The sequence below is a fragment of the Xylaria bambusicola genome (genome assembly GCF_022495145.1).
Source record: "Xylaria bambusicola strain CBS 139988 unplaced genomic scaffold F5B22scaffold_1, whole genome shotgun sequence".
Lineage (NCBI taxonomy): Eukaryota > Fungi > Ascomycota > Sordariomycetes > Xylariales > Xylariaceae > Xylaria > Xylaria bambusicola.
In genome coordinates this window covers 1,595,528-1,606,884 of record NW_025953554.1, presented here as the reverse complement: position 1 = coordinate 1,606,884, position 11,357 = coordinate 1,595,528, and the positions used below count along the sequence as shown (strand labels likewise).

Below are 11,357 nucleotides of genomic sequence, written 5' to 3'. Positions count from 1 at the left end.
GCGTTGGAATTTGTATGAGCTCATTTCATCATAATCCTTTTTGACTACTGCAAGGAGAACTGCATAATAGTCTAGCGAGAAGCTTATTTGTTGGGCTGGATGCTGCTCTGCCTGTAATTCTTCGGCTACGGTGTATGATTGGTGGCCTAGTTATGCCACAACCTCTCTATTGGATTCTATAGAGCAAATTTCAAATGGCCATTCTTCATGACAAGTTCCTTGTTATATTCCAGTCGGGTGTAGGTTTGATACTTGATTTTCGTACATCTCAAAGTTGCCACCAGGCGGGGTTTACTTAGTTGCACTCGGCAAGGATTTTGATGAGTCTCCTTTACTTGGTCATTCTTATGCACAAGGGAGGGCAAGGGAGATGCTTGATTTTCTTACATTAGGTTGCAAATGAGTAGCTCTTATGTTCCATCTACCACCCTAGCCATGTTGGCACTGACCGAGTGAGTAATTTGATTTATACCAAACCATGGTTCAACACTAGACAACAACGCATAGACTGGGTATACAACGTCACTGTTCAGAGAAAAGCTGGCTCAGTAGTAATACTACTCATATGTGTCTACCCTTGTCAGTGATTATCATCCAGACCCGCGGCAAACTCGGCTAGTATGAACACTCATCCAGATCGACCTGAACATGTCTAGAAACGAAGTTGGAGTGTACAACATGAGACGAACTCGGTGTTTTGATGAGTCACTCGAATAGTAGATATCGATTTCATATTCATCGTCAACTCATGGAACTATCTACCAAGCTATCGTCTACGAATATAAAAACCCTGAGAGATCTTCTGAACAACATGCTTTATTCTGTCCTCACCACCATTAACAGTTCCTCAAGCCCCAACAAGATCTTCTATATCTTTTTCGACCCTAGACACATCAGTCAACCAGCACCACCGTTACCAAAATGCATTTCTCCAAAATCTTCGCTGGTGTTGCCATGGCATCCACGGTCATGGCTGCCCTCACGCCTCAGCAGATTGCTGATGGTATCAAACTGATCACCCAGAAGTCCCAGGCCCTTCAGGCTCCCGCCCAGAGCATTACCACGCTCAACGGCCCCCTAATTGCCATTGGCCAGGGCCCATATCCTACAATTATCAATGGGTTTACTGATATTGTGAGCACTGCGAACACGCTCATCGCCCAGTTTCCCGGAACCGCGCCGATTACGAAAAGAAGCGAGGCAGGCGAGAGAGAGCACCCTAAGGGCCTGATCGCCCGTGGGCCTGATGCCCAGACGGTCCGCGCGGCTTTCCTTGAGGCAAGCTTTCAATTTATGTTACTCCCTATTCATCGTCGTTCCGGGCTCTTCGTCTCTTGACAATCTTCGCCATCCTTGTTCTCTATAACTTAATCACGTTACTAACAAGGCTACCAATATCTAGTTTGTTGCTGTCCACCAGGCCCTGTTGAACATCCTCATCGGCAAAGCTGGCCTCTTCTCGGTTGTTCCTGTTATCGGCCAGCCCGTCGCTACTTCCCTCCGAGGAGTTGAAGGCGTTGTTGATGTGAGTGGTTATTGAGTTTGGTAATGAAACAGATATACTGATGTGAATTCAGAGCATTGCTATCACCCTCATTCAACTTATCCGGGACCCGACTGCCGATATCACCCCTGATGCGAACTCTCTTGACGCCACCCTCACACTGTCAATTGACGTATATGAAGGTCTTCTGTCTTAAGTACCCAAGTATTGACACATCGGCGGTCTACCCGTTTGTCCCGTTGCTACGGAGGATAGCATGAGGGCGATGCCAAGGGGCAAGTTTTGGCAGGATTTTCAATTCTCAGTGTTTGTTTGAAACGGGTTTATGTTGGGGAGTTGGCGATTGAGAGGAGGTAAGGTGTGTTGTCAGAAATACGCGAGCCAGTCAATTCAGGGTGTATCGTAGTATGTTGTTTTAAGAGCGCGTCTTGCCGTCTCTTTAAGGTGTGTCCTAGCAAATAGTGTGGCGTTGTCTCATGGGCTGAGGCAACTGTGGTATAGCGGACTCTAGTTTCGGATAGCACAACCTCCAGTCTTGGAGGCTTCCATACCAACACTTCAACATTTGTATGCGAACTTGGTTCTTAAACCCCTGGTAGGACCACTTGCCCCACCACTGCAAAGGGGCTTGTCCTTGCAAGGGGACTTACTTATTGACAGTTCACCAGGGGCTAAGAGATGTAGTCACTGTGATAGGCTGAAATGAGCTGTGGATAGCCCAAAACAGAAAGTCTGCTTAGAGTCTAGTGGCCATCAAAAGACACAACTGAATTCTGACAGTATACGTGTAATGCAACATAGACAGGGCGGCCTACTTATATCTACAGGAGGCTCAGGTCAGATTGTTTATGTAGATATATGTCGGATACAATTTTACGATAGTCTCCCGCTCTGTGGCCTCTCATGAAGGGATTCATAATAGCGCGAAAGCGTGAAGCGCGACTTATTGAAAAGCCTCACTTTACACTCTAGGCAAAGACCATGTGGACAAAGGTACGCCGCATAGTGAGAGAGGTGGTTATTAGACAGAAGAGAGTTCTCAATAACAATTACCAATAAAACTAAAGATGTAATATAAACATAGTAATTCTTCTCACACATTATAGTAATTCCAACATCAGTAATCCCCATGGTATATCCACAAGCTTGACCCGCTTGGCCAAATCAACTTAGGCAGTAACATCACATAATCAGGTGTACAAAACGAGAGGATATCGAAAACAAGCAACAAGGCAAAATTAGAGATCGTAGCAGATGGTCATGGTAGTAGGGAAGGGGTAGTAAGCACCGCCGTCTTCTCTCATGTACAGATCGAAGCCCTCGTCGCTGCGGACCTTCTTGAGTTCGCCCTGGGGACCAGGAGCACGTCGCAGGTTCTTCAGGCGGAAGATAGATCGGAACATCTCCGTGAGTGCGATCTGGCAAGTATTCTGCGCTAGGTGGGTGTGTGGACCAAGTACGTAGGTAACGTATGAGTCCAGGGTTCGGCGAGGGTTGACTTCCTCGGGTTCGGTGAAGGTCTTCACGTCTTGGCCAGCAGAGTCCTGTGAATCATTTAGTTAGAAACGGTCTGATATGTAGACGCAGGGTGAGAGATGGAAGCAATGGAGAACTTACAAAGCTGACGAAGATGCGATCCTTGGCCTTAACGGAGACCGAGCTACCGTCGTCTTCGGCAATGACATCGTCGGCAGCAGCTTCGCGGTAGGCGCCGTAGGTACCGCCTAGACGGATACCTTCCATGCAGTAGCCGAGGAGCAGCGAGTCGCTCTCCTCAGAGGATGGCAGGTTGGCGATCCTGTACAGCTCTGGGATGTGCTTGGCTCCGTTGGGAGTCAAGTAGTAGTCAAGCGATTGGGAGAACTTGAATCGTGTCAGTATGATATACCGAGGTAGAAGAGGAATGTAAAACTTACGACGTGGGAGATGTTGGGGACAGTGGCACCGGCAGCTGGGAGAAGCTCGCTCCAAGCAATATCGCGGTTGCTCATGCCGCCCTTTGACAATCCTTTGATCAGGTCGGCACCGTAACCTGCGAGGTCACCCTTCTTGGGCTTGGAGGCGAACATTCCCTTGACAGACTTCACATGAGCCTCAATAAGCTCGCCCAGTTGTCCGGCGACTGTCTTCGCAGCCTGTCTCATGGGGAACACCTTGACAGGATCAACGTCGTAGAAGGCACACATAAAGATCAGAGCCAAGATGGCGTAGAGCTCCTGCTCATTGTAGATGCCCTTGGGGTTATCCTTGGTCTTCAGAGGGAGACCGAAGGTGCGCGCGGCAAACTGCACTGGCACGACTTGGGCAAAGTTCTTGACGACATCGATGAAGTTCGTGCCCATCAACTTGAAGGACTTCTCCTTGATTAGATTCTCCGTCGTCTGCGAGTAGAATGTCTTCAGCTGGCTGGCCCATTCTCCCCTGTACAGCTGATCATGCATGCAATTCTCCTTGCCAATGTGGAAAGCAGAGTCACTAGTTGGCTTGGAGAAGCTGGGACCCATGATATCCGCGAGGCTCTGGTTCCAGTTGATGCTGTACTTGTTCGGGCGTTCGAGCATGTACTTGGCGGCACCAGCTGTCTTGACAGTGACGGGCCTAGGGACGGTGCCAGGGCGGTCGAAGTTAAAGTCTTGGACACGGCCGAGGTTCGTAAGGATCTTCTGAGTTTCACCAGGCACTGTGCCACATGTTAGTATCCTTCACATGATGAACACTTAGTTTTACTTACCACACATAGGATAATGTGCGTATGCTGAGTTGTACTTGAAGTGGTTGGGGAATGCGCGGAGGAACAGCTTATAGAAGACACAACCCTGGTTTATGTTGAGGTCGTATGCAACTTCGTTGTAACCCCAAGAAGTGAGCCTTCTCGGGTTGTAGTCAGTAGTGTAGAATCGGTCACCACGGGTCAAGCAGACAGCATCCGACAGAATGACACGTGAGATGGTGTATGTCGGCTGTATCATAAAGTTAGTAAAGATTCTAGTTCAGTATAAGAACCACTGAAGAGCTACTTACTGCAATACCAACACCGGGCACCATGGGCGACTTGGCTTCCTCAGCGACGAGGCCAGGATAGAGCTCGACAAAGTCGGGGTGGCCGTAGAGGTACTGCAAAGCGCTAGAGACCTCGGGATCTGAGTTGATGTCCTCAAAAGTCTCGTGGGGCTTGAGACCGAAGTGCTTCCTGAATTCGTTCAAGCCAGCAACGTTCCACTTTCGGCCGTGCATAATACCCAACATCTCTACGGGCTTCAGAGCCTGGGGTACGTTGCGGGCGCCGAAGGCACCAGCCACATCCTCGATAGCATCGGAAATGCAATTGACAAGGTCATCATCAGAAAACTTGCCATCTGCTCCTCGCTTGAAACCGCCAAAAGTTCGCTCTGCCGGGTCTTCAGGAATACTTTGCTCGAATTTGATGAATCCCATAACCATGTCTTGAAGAGTAAGCTTTGTCACGTCCTTCTCTGCCCCAAAGATTTCGCCATAGAAATCTTTGATCCATTGGTCATCCTTGGCGGAAATACAAGAGTGCCATCTGAAAGATATCAGTTCCCGATGGCTCCGTGCGGTCTTCCGGGGTTGACTTACCTGTAGCAAAGGTTGAACTCAGCCGAGACCATACTGCCGGTACCTCGGTCAGATCCGCCAAGAGTGCCAGCATCCTTGCCCATCTCCGCACGGGGATCAAGAGTCCAGGTTGTATTGCTTCGGTGAAGGTTGACAATGTTTCTCACGTAATCAACAAGTGTAATGTTGATGTAGAGACCAGAGGTGATAAGACGGGCTGTTTGGAAAATGTCGTTATCGTACTTCTTCCAGGCAGCAGCAGCTTTTTCTTCGTCGAGGCCAGGTGATGGTGCCGTGAAACGACCGTTCTCATTGATTCTAACTAGGTTACGCGCAATATAGTTGTGGAAGCGGTTAAACATGACGAGGATGGTACACACTCCCGGGGGCTGTCCAAGAAGTCGCTTGTCGGCAAAAGCGTCAGGCTTCAACATTCCATCCTTGAAAGTACGCACTGAGTCCTGCATTTCCTGATTGCTACCATAGAGAGGAGACAGATCAAGGAACGAGGATGTCTTGTTCTTAGTAGGCTCTCTCTGGTCTGTCCAGAAAAGGTCATGAATAATAATGTCGGCCCAGTACCAAAGGATTGAAGAGGTGTTGTTGGGATGTTTCTTGTAGTCTGTTCTCTTCATGATGGTCTCGTAGATGAGCTCTGGGTCTGGTAGGGCACCAACCTGAATACTTGGCCTGCAGGTCCTTGCGTATGTTGAGCCAGCAGCACCTATGTAAGGATCCTGGGGGTTGTTCCACGATCCATCAGCCTTACGATACTCATGCTCGTCGCCAACGTAAAGTAGCGGGGGATGATCAAGAGTATTCCATAGCTCATTGATAAAGTTGTTGGTAAGTTCCTCACGAAGTCGTGAACCGTGAGGCAAGCCTGCTACTAGCTGAATAGTCTCCTCCATAATCATCGTCTTGTCGTCAATGGGGCCACCCTTAATCAAGTTTTTGATGATCGTCTTGACTGTCTTGATGTCTTCTCGATATCAGTTTAGTTCGTCATATCCGAGAGAACACAACAACCATACCTTTCATGCTCAAGGTTTTGAGGTCTGATCTGAGACTGGGCCTCTTGCCAACTGTGAAGGTTCCATGGCCGGTCTGGGTTGGGTAGGGTCTCTCCGACGCGCGAATCCATTGAGCAAGCTGCGTGAAGGTTTCTGTGATGCCTTCACGGTTCGCCTTGGGAGCCTTCACGGGCTCTTCTTTGAACGCAGGGCCGACGCCGAACTGCGTGCTAGGCGCGGCATGAGCTGCCGACCCATTTGTGTAGTTCCCATTAGTTTTCTCAGGCATATTTGCAAAGGTTGGGTATCACTGAAGGAAAGGGAAATGAAGAAACAGAACAACTGGTTAGCAACCTCGAGGGAGAGAAGGGGCTTTGAAGCTCTGGACTAGGTCCAGCTTAGTTATAAACACCCGTGACATCAGCTACACTGCGATCCGACTGGAGGGTCTGTTGTAACCTGACCAATCTCGATCTGTCACAACTGGGCGACTATACATGCATATCATAGGTAAACAATCCTTATCCAGAGGTGCTGTATGGTTGAATAGCCCCGTCTTGCACCATGCCCAGACGGAACCCAACAGAGCGTTAGCTTGAATGCGAATGCAGAGTTTTCAGCATGTAAGTATCCAATCCAGAGCCGAGTCCCCCATCCTAGAGACACAGGCTGGGTTCGGCTGGACAAGCTTGGAGAAAAGCAGAAGCATAACATCATGGGCGGGGCATTTCATATGACTCCCGACACGATACATAGCTAGACTGACGATCAATCTGCACGGCGCTCCCTGGCTTCATTAGCGCTTGCCTGCATTCTCTTGGCAACATCGTTCCAACCTGCGACCTCGTAGCGGTAACCGGTGACAGTGTGATTGAATATGTCCTCTCTTCTGGTTGGCCAAGAAGGTTCTTGGTACAATTTTCGAGTTACCTAATTTATGCTGTCCTTCACACCTCGTCACGTATACCACCACTTCTCCTCTGAAGAAGGTGATTCTCGAATAACAACTGATATCAGGAATGTGGTGTCTTATGTCTTACCTAAGCTGTTCGTCTTTACATCACATCCACCCCCACCACTGCCACTGTGTGTTTCCTTTTTCTTTCCCCGATTTCCATTTATCTCGCAAGACCGGAAACCACACAAGGATGATGATTCTGTTTCTAAAGCACATCTTTCACTTCCGGAATAGCCTCTCTCTACAGGGCAATGACAATCTCCAAGTGGGCCGCTGAAAAAATGATTTTGGTAACTGGGGCTCGTCTAGTCAGGAAGTTTCATTAATAAGTTCTTAAGCTAATGACGACAGGTCTAAACTACGTACGGCAGAGATGACTCCTTCTACCCAAAGTAGAAATGAGGAGAAACTAAGCGCGCTACTATCTGAACAATGCTATACTAGTTTCTCCTATGTAAGCAGAGTATTAATTAGACTAAAGCTCAGGAGCCCGAGACTTACCTGATTAGCTCGGATCGACATACCTATCGCTGGGGTTGACGTGTCCAATCGGGATAGCTTCTCCCTTACTGGTCCCATAAAAGATTTACCTCTAGCAGACTCTAGCTCAAAGCTGAGGTCCGTCCCGCAGATCTTGGCGGAACCCACGGCACCAGAGTTGCTGCTGAGCGGTGATGGATCCTCGGTAATCTTGGCATGGCAGGGGACCATGATGGCGGGTAGCATATTGTCACGTCCCATCTCTTGTCGGTAATAGTCCCCTGTTGCTATAAGCCGTGCTGAATTCCGCATACGACATCTACTGCGTACTAATAATGTAGGTAGCAGCAGCCTCAAGGTTAGATTACGGAGAGCTAGGTAAATGTTTGTAATTTCTGGAAGCACAAAGGAGTATAGTCCAATGACTGGGGCTCTGGGGATTACGCAGCTTTTCTTTTCTTACCGTCGACTCGTACGTGCAGTTGCAGAGACTGTGTCTGACCGTGGACACATACAGAACACATACTCAGTCATAGACAGCTTGCGTTACACTAACCTGAAGCTGTCAAACTATTGCTGTATCTGCATGAACTCAACAAATCAAATCCCTGCTTAGACGTGTATCACCGCTGCACAACCAAGTCGGCGACTACTTTGGGACTGGGAGTTAGACTTACACGGGACAAAAATACACTACCTCGATCCAACCATCCACATGTCTAATATCAACGCCCCATCGTATAGCAAGCCGTTACCTACTTCTTGTACTATGAACGATCTCTACCCAGCTCCGAGATCTGAGCAGTATCTGAGTGCTCTGGGACACTCGCGTGGAACATACGCCTGTGTTTGTCGATCATGGTGTATCTAGTCTCCGTCTCGAACCGGAGTACGACAGCTACTGGTTGTCCTCGCAAGTCCAAGAGTTCATCCAAGACAAGCTAAAGGGTCTCAGCGGTAGCTACAGTAGTAACAAGTTGAACAGATAACACCCCCAGTTCTAGACCTACCTTGACGATAAACCCTGTATAGTTCGTTGCAACGGTACCATGCTTCTGCATGCTCCAATCCTTGTCCCATGTGATTGCTCCGAAGTGAAAGTATGGTTCTACAGGGTGCGCCGATTTTTCTCAGTGTCGTACATAATTACCGAGCTGCGACTGATGTTAGCACAGCATCTGTTCGTAACACGACCGCTACCATCTGTATCACCAAGTCGAGTGTTAGGCTGAAGGCGTGATAATTATGGACAGCGCTCATTTAACCCCCGCAGCACCCCAAGGGCGGCGTCCTGGCTCACGAGGCACAACAGCGTCTCACGATTCGGACAATTTCGCACACCAGGCTGGACCGCCGTCAGTAATGGCTCAAGCGCTAGAACATCACCGCACACCGCGCAAACTTGTGTTGTGTTTCGATGGTACAGGTAACAAATTCAGAGGTGATGACAGCGACAGCAACATTCTCAAGATTTTTAGATGTCTGGACCGTGAAGCTGGCGACCAGTGTAGGTCTTGATATAAAGCGACGAGACTTAGCTCGGTGCACACTAACAATGTTGTTTTCAAGATCATTACTACCAGCCAGGTATCGGCACGTATGTTGTGTCGACTTCATTATCGCATACGAGTTTGAGATCACGAATCCGATCATGGTATTTGAAGGCGAAAGACTCTGCAATTGGGTCTAGTTTTGATCAACATGTCGTTGGTGGTTATCGGTTCCTTATGCGCTTTTACAACCCGGGAGATGAGATCTATTTCTTTGGATTTTCCAGAGGCGCCTATAGTATGTTGACGTTTGCTTTCTTCTGCCTTTTATTTGGCTATCATCAAACTAGAGTCTCGGAGGCATCTCTATATATAATGAGATATTCCACATGATGGATACGGTCACGTTTCAGAGCAATTACTAACATCTGTCTCACAGTCGCCAGATTCTTAGCAGAGATGCTTGATTATGTCGGATTGCTTTCTCATGGAAACGAAGAAATGGTCATTTTCGCCTGGAAAGCATTTTCACAGTGGCAGGCTCGTAACCACGATGATTCACCCGAGGGCCGCGAAAAACGACATGAGATGTACCGATTTTTAAAAGGTTTCCGCGAGACCTTCAGTCGCCCAGTGAAGAGAATTAGGTTTCTGGGCCTCTTTGACACGGTCAACTCGGTCCCGCGATTCGAGGCGGCTTGGATGCAGCGTTCCAAGTTTCCTTATACAGCAAGGAGCAGCGCTAAGGTAAGTCAGTTCGGCCAAGTACATATGTCTAAAATCTCAACGATGTGCTAGGTCATACGGCATTGTGTGTCGATCGACGAGCGCAGAGCCAAATTCCGACAAGATCTCATGTACCAGAAGAGACCAGAAATCCATCATCACGTTCATGGTCTGCATAGTCTTCAGGAGAAATATCGCGCGCGGCGTGCCAGCATAGTACCGACAGCTCCATCGGAAGCGGCTCGAGGTCGACGCGCGACCCTCGCACCACCAACAGAACACACATTCAGACCACACTCGCGGTCTGTGTCTAGAGCTACTAGGAGTACTACCGAAGGTCAATTCCATCCGGGCGATGCTAGGTCAGAGATTTCGCACTTTGACGACAATTATGATTCCGACGATGATGAACAAGATATTGACGAGCTATGGTTTGCGGTATGAACCCCCTTCAATTCTCTGGCTCCGTTGACTGCCATGCTAACTATTTGACAGTAAGTTTTCCAGCAGAAAGGCCATATCCACCTTGCTTAGAGTACTATATTCACACATATAACAGGGGTGGTCACGGTGACGTTGGTGGTGGCTGGGAAATACTTCCGGGGTCGAAATCAGCAAGCCACGTTCCTCTCGTTTACATGATCAGACAAGCCGAGAAGGCGGGTCTCACATTTGATCCCGAGAAATTGATTGAGATGGGGCTGGCGGAAGCCATCATCAACCAAGAAACGGACAACAATACCCATGGGGCCCGCCGCGGCACAGCCGGGGAGACGCAGGTACCAGACATCCGCATTGACGTGTCAGCTTCAAGCCCGACGGCATCACAGAAAGGGAATGGGATTGAACACATGCAAGAGAACTGGAGCCATTTCAACAATGTTAGGGATTTCGGCAAGAGCGAGGAGGCGCCGCGGCGACCGTTTCACGACATGCTGCATAAGGCGCACGTAGCTCGTATTCACGATTCACTCGAGTTCTCCTCCGGGCTTGGCACACTTCCGGTCATTAGCTGGAAGTTTATGGAGTATCTTCCTTTCAGACGAATGGATCTTCAGCCTGACGGGTCGTGGAAGCCTATTAGATGGCCTCTGCCGGGTGGTGAAACCCGGTGAGTAGCTTTTACAGCATTATTCTCCCCTCGCAGCGGCTACCTGCGTTTTGCCCAGACACGACTCTAAGCTCATTTTTTGTGCCCTGGGATTTTCATTGACTTTGCTGCCTTGTATCTTGAAGGCAATTGCTGATATTTTGTACTGTAGTGACATTCCCCACACGGCGCGTGTTCACGGGTCTGTCATCCGCCGCATGAAGCAAGATGCTACTTATCGCCCCGGGAATCTTATTGTTGGTGGAGGAGGCCGAGGGATGCGGATAGCTCCTGAAGAGCATGGTATTGGCGAGTGGGAATGTGTTCAGGGACATGGAGACCCGGTTGAGGAAGTCTGGATCAAGAAGTCGAGCTCACCAGCTGATGTATGAGGGTGGACATGTTCCTGGTCGGTCATGTGACGCCACACATGTCTGGATAGGTAAGTTAGTAAGAACGGACTGCCGTTTTACGAATATTCGTGGATTATTTCAGCAGAGAATAGCGCCATTATCACCAT

General features: G+C 48.9%; 3 protein-coding genes across 3 annotated transcripts; 2 read left to right on the top strand and 1 right to left on the bottom strand.

Annotated features, from left to right (window-relative positions):
* Nucleotides 1–921: 921 nt before the first annotated feature.
* On the top strand, nucleotides 922–1,700 carry F5B22DRAFT_641110 (uncharacterized protein; the record flags this gene model as incomplete). Its single annotated transcript, XM_047977942.1, has 3 exons — nucleotides 922–1,257; nucleotides 1,403–1,525; nucleotides 1,578–1,700. The coding sequence occupies 3 exons, from the start codon at nucleotides 922–924 to the stop codon at nucleotides 1,698–1,700; spliced, it is 582 nt and encodes a 193-aa protein (XP_047836531.1).
* Nucleotides 1,701–2,593: 893 nt separating this feature from the next.
* On the bottom strand, nucleotides 2,594–6,382 carry F5B22DRAFT_653212 (linoleate diol synthase; the record flags this gene model as incomplete). The annotated part of the gene is made up of 7 exons (XM_047979697.1): nucleotides 2,594–3,048; nucleotides 3,122–3,367; nucleotides 3,421–4,184; nucleotides 4,236–4,464; nucleotides 4,526–5,048; nucleotides 5,102–6,062; nucleotides 6,115–6,382. 7 exons carry the CDS (start codon nucleotides 6,380–6,382, stop codon nucleotides 2,743–2,745), a joined length of 3,297 nt encoding a protein of 1,098 aa, XP_047836530.1. The 3' UTR covers nucleotides 2,594–2,742.
* Nucleotides 6,383–8,776: 2,394 nt separating this feature from the next.
* F5B22DRAFT_632597 (uncharacterized protein) lies at nucleotides 8,777–11,229 on the top strand (the record flags this gene model as incomplete). The annotated part of the gene is made up of 6 exons (XM_047976715.1): nucleotides 8,777–9,038; nucleotides 9,101–9,319; nucleotides 9,461–9,768; nucleotides 9,820–10,185; nucleotides 10,284–10,858; nucleotides 11,010–11,229. The coding sequence occupies 6 exons, from the start codon at nucleotides 8,777–8,779 to the stop codon at nucleotides 11,227–11,229; spliced, it is 1,950 nt and encodes a 649-aa protein (XP_047836529.1).
* Between the last annotated feature and the right edge of the window lie 128 nt (nucleotides 11,230–11,357).